Below are 5,178 nucleotides of genomic sequence, written 5' to 3'. Positions count from 1 at the left end.
TCTGCTAAGCGGTCTTGAGTGAGGTGGACGGCCAGACTGAAATCATTTTTCTGGTCGTCTTAGTCAGTCAAGGGATTTGGCTCATCAGAGGAACGACAAGGGTGTCAAACTAAGCTGAGATGTGGTGTTGTTAAGCACTGTGTATCATGGAGAAACAGTTTCTGACCCACACTAATCAATTGGTCTGTATATTAACTGGAGCCACTGTTGTAGAAGAGGACACACAGAGAGAGTAATGGATACTGTAGTGATGGGCGAATGAAGCCTTATGAAAGCTTTCTCTCTGTATTTGTGCGGAAAAAGATTCAAAGCTTTGGGGGCTCCAGTGACACCTGCTGGCTTGCAAAACGTATAGCAGCCCTTCAAGACGGGCCGAAGCACTACCTCTGTCATTAGTAGTTTTAGGTTCATATGTGTGCAATAAATGCACACATATGCCTTTCTAGTTTACATCATCATATTTCTCAATTATTCTCTTCTCATCTCACGAATGTGTTTATCACAAAGTTCAGCCCAAACTTTCGAAACAGAATGAGGCACTTTCCGAAGCACCAGTGATGTTTGAAGCTTCGGACGTCGATCAGTCACGTGGTACACGAGCTCCGACTCCAATGTATTTTAACATTTCGGTTCACAGTAGTGAAACAAGCTTTGGTATCATTTGCCCATCTCCACTATACTGTGAATCTGTCACTGTACAAAAACTGACCCATGAGCCGAGGACATTGCTGTTGTTATTTATCGCCATCTAGAGGACATAATGATAAATACAGCCTCAGAGTTACTGGTGAAGAATATTGCACATTATTGTTTTTTGTCAATGATCAGATGTAGGTTCTTGGACAAAATTGATAACTATGCACTAAAAAACAGTGTTAATTGTTTTCATGACAAAGAAAGATCCATCCAATGTAAAAAAAGAAAAGAAAAAAGTATTACTTTTGAGTACTGACCCAATTCGAGCTCAGCTTATTGACAGATAATAATAATAATATGTCACTAAGGCTCTTGCTTTTATTCTCTTTACAGACCAGGAACTGAAGGCTCCAGTGAGAAGAAAGTTAAAAAGAAGTGAGTATACTAAACCATATTGTGACAGTGTTGGATGTTTTGGCTCCAAACAGTATGATGTGAAACAAGTACTAGAAGTGCATGCTTTATGTACAATATACTTAAAAATACTTAAATATAGACACACAGTTCTTTTTGCCCCTTTGGACAAATTATACTTTCCCTCTTTTATATTTTTGTTTGAGGTTCAATAAAAGGTTTCTATAAGTCTGAACCATTTTGACATTGTAGTAATCTGCTACATTTTAATATTAAAAACATTAATTTACACTTGTTTATTAGCAAGTATGTAGTAGTAGTAGTAGTCATACAGAGTGGCAACTAGATGGAATGTTTTAGTCTTGAAGATCCAAGAGGCTCTTTCAGTTCCGCTGACTGGAGTCAATTTGTTTGGGTCATCATTCACACATGTCACACCAGGGTTGATAAGGTCACATGTGAGTTGTTGGAGTCACAAGAAAGGCACGTGAGAGTCGTAGTCACGGGAGTTTAAGTCTGAATTGGTGTTAGAGAATCTGCTTAAGAAGGGATGTTCGGAAGGCATTTCCAGCGTTACTACCGTCCCACTCTTGATTTAAAGCCCAAACTTTAGAATTCTATCTTTGAACATTGTTGATAGAAGTGTGACGTATCAGCTCTTGAAGACTGTGAGCCACCACAGTTTGTTAAGCCTAATGTCCTAATATGTTTAACATTTTCTTTGTTAACTTACATTTTTCCCAGTTTTTTTGTGTTTTACTGTTGATAATCACATCTATATATTTAATGTATGAGATATGACGCCATATATAGATATGTATAGATACGATGACATATTATTGTAGTGACATAGTAAGAAAAGCACAGGTGTTACTAATAACATTAATAATGGCTTTGTTCTACAAGTAAACCGTGACAGTGAGCCAGCATGCACAGTACTATGACCCCTTAAACTGATGCAGCTAAATGGAATTCAGCCGTCATTCATTTTATAATTTACACCTCTGCTTTTTCTACTGCGACATGTCAAAATGTCTTTCAGAAAAAAAAGGCCTTTACTTTTAAGCACTTAACCCCCACTCTCGTTTCCTTATCATTCCCCAATGAATCAGTTTTGTAGACCTTTTTCACAGCGGACGTTGTGACGTGTCAGACACAGGTGGAACTAATAACCTTAACGATGTGGATATTTCAGTGCTGTGCAGCAATTAATAAGGCTATTAGCTACACCTGTGTTTGCCAAGTCACAATGTCTGCAGTGACAAAGGGTCTCTTCAAGTTTCATTTCACTCCACATTTTTCCTCTGGTCATGTGTGCCGCCCGTCACCTCCCACCAGACACACTGACTTGCATCGTCACAGGTTCAAAATGAACTTGTGGCTATCGACTACAAAATAATGTCACCAAACAGGTATAACAGTGTATAATTTAACGGCGGACTTTAGCATCTCTATAGACAGTTTGGCTCCAGCATAAATTATGGGGTTGTGTCATGGTTAATTGTTTTATTTGTTCTGGAGTGGCAGGCCGTGGTTGTGTGTTGGTGGGAGGAGCAGATGCCATCAGATCGAGACTGTGTGTGTGTGTGTGTGTGTGTGTGTGTGTGTGTGTGTGTGTGTGTGTGTGTGTGTGTGTGTGTGTGTGTGTGTGTGTGTGTGTGTGTGTGTGTGTGTGTGTGTGTGTGTGTGTGTGTGTGTGTGTGTGTGTGTGTGTGTGTGTGTGTGTGTGTGTGTGTGTGTGTGTGTGTGTGTGTGTGTGTGTGTGTGTGTGTGTGTGTGTGTGTGTGTGTGTGTGTGTGTGTGTGAGAGATCATCACATTAGCACTAAAGGTGTCCCTCCCCCCTCATGAAAGACAAAAAGACACTGATGAAGCCCTGATGGGTGAGACTAATCTGATTGTTTTTCCTTCGGCGTGACTACGCTGGTCTTCCAGTTTACCCAAACACTTTTCTGGGGACCCACTTTTTAAAAGCGACAATCGTAAGAAGAGCGAATTTGTTCGTAAATGAATGTTCCTGACCATTTTTACTGTCATTTCCGCATCATATATTATCAGAATCAGTTTTTATTCCTCATGTGCATACATACAAGGAATCATACAGCGTACTTACACAGAAATAGAAAAAAACAGCTAGGAACAAGGACAACAAAGCTGGACAAATAAAGGTGAGGAATAGACAGGACTGTTGTACACAAGTGGTGGAAAAAAATAGGTGACTATACTGTATAAATATATAAAGTACCATTGACAAGCACTGAAATAGGAATAAAATAAAAACTTGTATAAACAAGTCATGTGTTTTTTAATTTATTTTATTTATTATCTTGAATCTACATTTGATAAATCAAAACTTTGTTTTATGCATGTGTTATGGAAAATATAAACACATGTTAAATACTTTATAATCATCAGTAAAACAAACGCTAGCTTTTCATATTTGTGTTTCATATAGATGTTTCACACTTGTAACATCGTAGACATCATGCCATTTCACTTTCAAAGTAGGTAAACTGAGCATGCTGAAGAACAGTCAACAAGGTAAAAAGCAGTTCAGCATCACTTCACATTTTTTTCCCTCTCACCTCCGTTGCAAAGTGACAAAACAGCCAGACTGTAACAAGTACAGCGTGAGACTTAATAACAATACACGCCGTTCTGTTTTCTGTATTCATGTTGTTCCTTTGTGCTCTGCCGCTTGCTCTCAGGGCTAAAGACGGTAGCGACAGCGGCAGTGATTCAGCCGGCTCCTCAAGTGACTCATCGTCAGACAGCAGTGACTCCTCCAGCTCCTCTTCTGATGACAGCGACGGCAGCAGTGACAGCGACGATGACAGCTCTTCCTCATCCTCCTCTTCCTCCTCCTCTTCATCCTCAGACAGCTCCGACTCGGGAGGCAGCAGCGATTCAGATCAAGGACCTCCAAAGAAGAAGAAAAAGAAGAAATGAATAAATACATCGGAATAAGTGCGTTTTCTTGTTGTCGTTTGTTTCCCTAAGTAGATTTTAGCTCTCTGCTATGTTTTTTTTCCCCCTCTAATCCATCATAGTTGGTTGGATCTGACTGGACAGGACACATTTAGGGCTGTAATACTGCTCGTACAGTTTTAGCAAAAATGGAAATTAAAGAGAAGAGATCATTTTGGGAAGTGTCATGTTCTGTTTTCAAAACACATCCCCCCCCCCCCCGTTACTTTTATTAATGCAATATTTTCTCAAGTTTGTAGGGCCACTGCAGAATTTAATTTTAAATATCTGAGGAAACTATTCTATATGTTGAATTTGTGATTTTGTACTAAAGAATATTTTTAGTCAAACTTAATCTGTACAGCTCACAACCTCAATAAAGCAACGCCATATCTGGTATTCAAAAGACATTACTATGAGATCTCTTTAAAGGATAACGAATAAAAGTTTGTTAAATTTTAGTTTGAAGTTAGGTCTTGATGCTATTCAATTGCAGTTGCTTGTTTCACTGTAAAATAAACAGTTTTTCTTTTTAAGGCTCTTGCATATTTGCTATTGTAAAAGGTTTTATTTTTGCTAAAAAAGGAACACATTATAATAACTACATATATGAATTTGAGAATAAATGTTAATAAATTGTCTTTTTGTTAACTAATTTACCAATAGAATATTTTCAAAAACAGCATCTCACTGTAACGGTCAATGTTGGTAAACACTGTGTTTGTTAGGATAATATAAAACGTGTTTTGAAATGTTTTATTTGAAATCATGAGTTTAATTTACCTCTTAATGATGATGAATTTGGGTGTGGCAGACCACAAAACTGTCCACAATGCTAAAATATGTGCTGCATGTGTGCAGCTTGAGTAACTTAAAGTGCAAAGTTTTTTTTTTTTAATGTACAAAAACTATATTTCTTAATTTGTTTGATCAAACACTAATATTTTTGGGGAATCAGTTATGAATGAATTAGATCTTAATTATCCAACATAGACTAATCTAATCGGTCAACTCTTCAACTCAAATATGAGTTGTTGCAAATTAAAGCACAAAAAAAGAACTGAAGTTTATGGCAGAAACTAAGCACCACAAAGTTACCATTAATTGATGGGAGAAAAATACATTATCAATATTATCAATTAATACATTTTAAAATACATAT

The 5,178-nt window shown here is 37.6% G+C and overlaps 1 protein-coding gene across 1 annotated transcript in view; it reads left to right on the top strand.

Annotated features, from left to right (window-relative positions):
* The window catches only part of zcchc10 (zinc finger, CCHC domain containing 10), a 6,454-nt gene extending 1,902 nt beyond the window's left edge, over positions 1 to 4,552 (top strand). Inside the window, exons 3-4 of the mRNA XM_074611167.1 lie at positions 1,030 to 1,071; positions 3,758 to 4,552. Of these exons, the coding sequence (XP_074467268.1) occupies positions 1,030 to 1,071; positions 3,758 to 3,998 (283 nt within the window). The 3' untranslated portion in view covers positions 3,999 to 4,552. The remainder of the gene's footprint in view (positions 1 to 1,029; positions 1,072 to 3,757) is intronic.
* The last annotated feature ends 626 nt before the right edge of the window (positions 4,553 to 5,178 follow it).

The sequence above is a fragment of the Sebastes fasciatus genome, chromosome 16, assembly GCF_043250625.1.
Source record: "Sebastes fasciatus isolate fSebFas1 chromosome 16, fSebFas1.pri, whole genome shotgun sequence".
Lineage (NCBI taxonomy): Eukaryota > Metazoa > Chordata > Actinopteri > Perciformes > Sebastidae > Sebastes > Sebastes fasciatus.
Note: the sequence above shows the minus strand (reverse complement) of the source record. Positions and strands in the feature narration are given on the sequence as shown.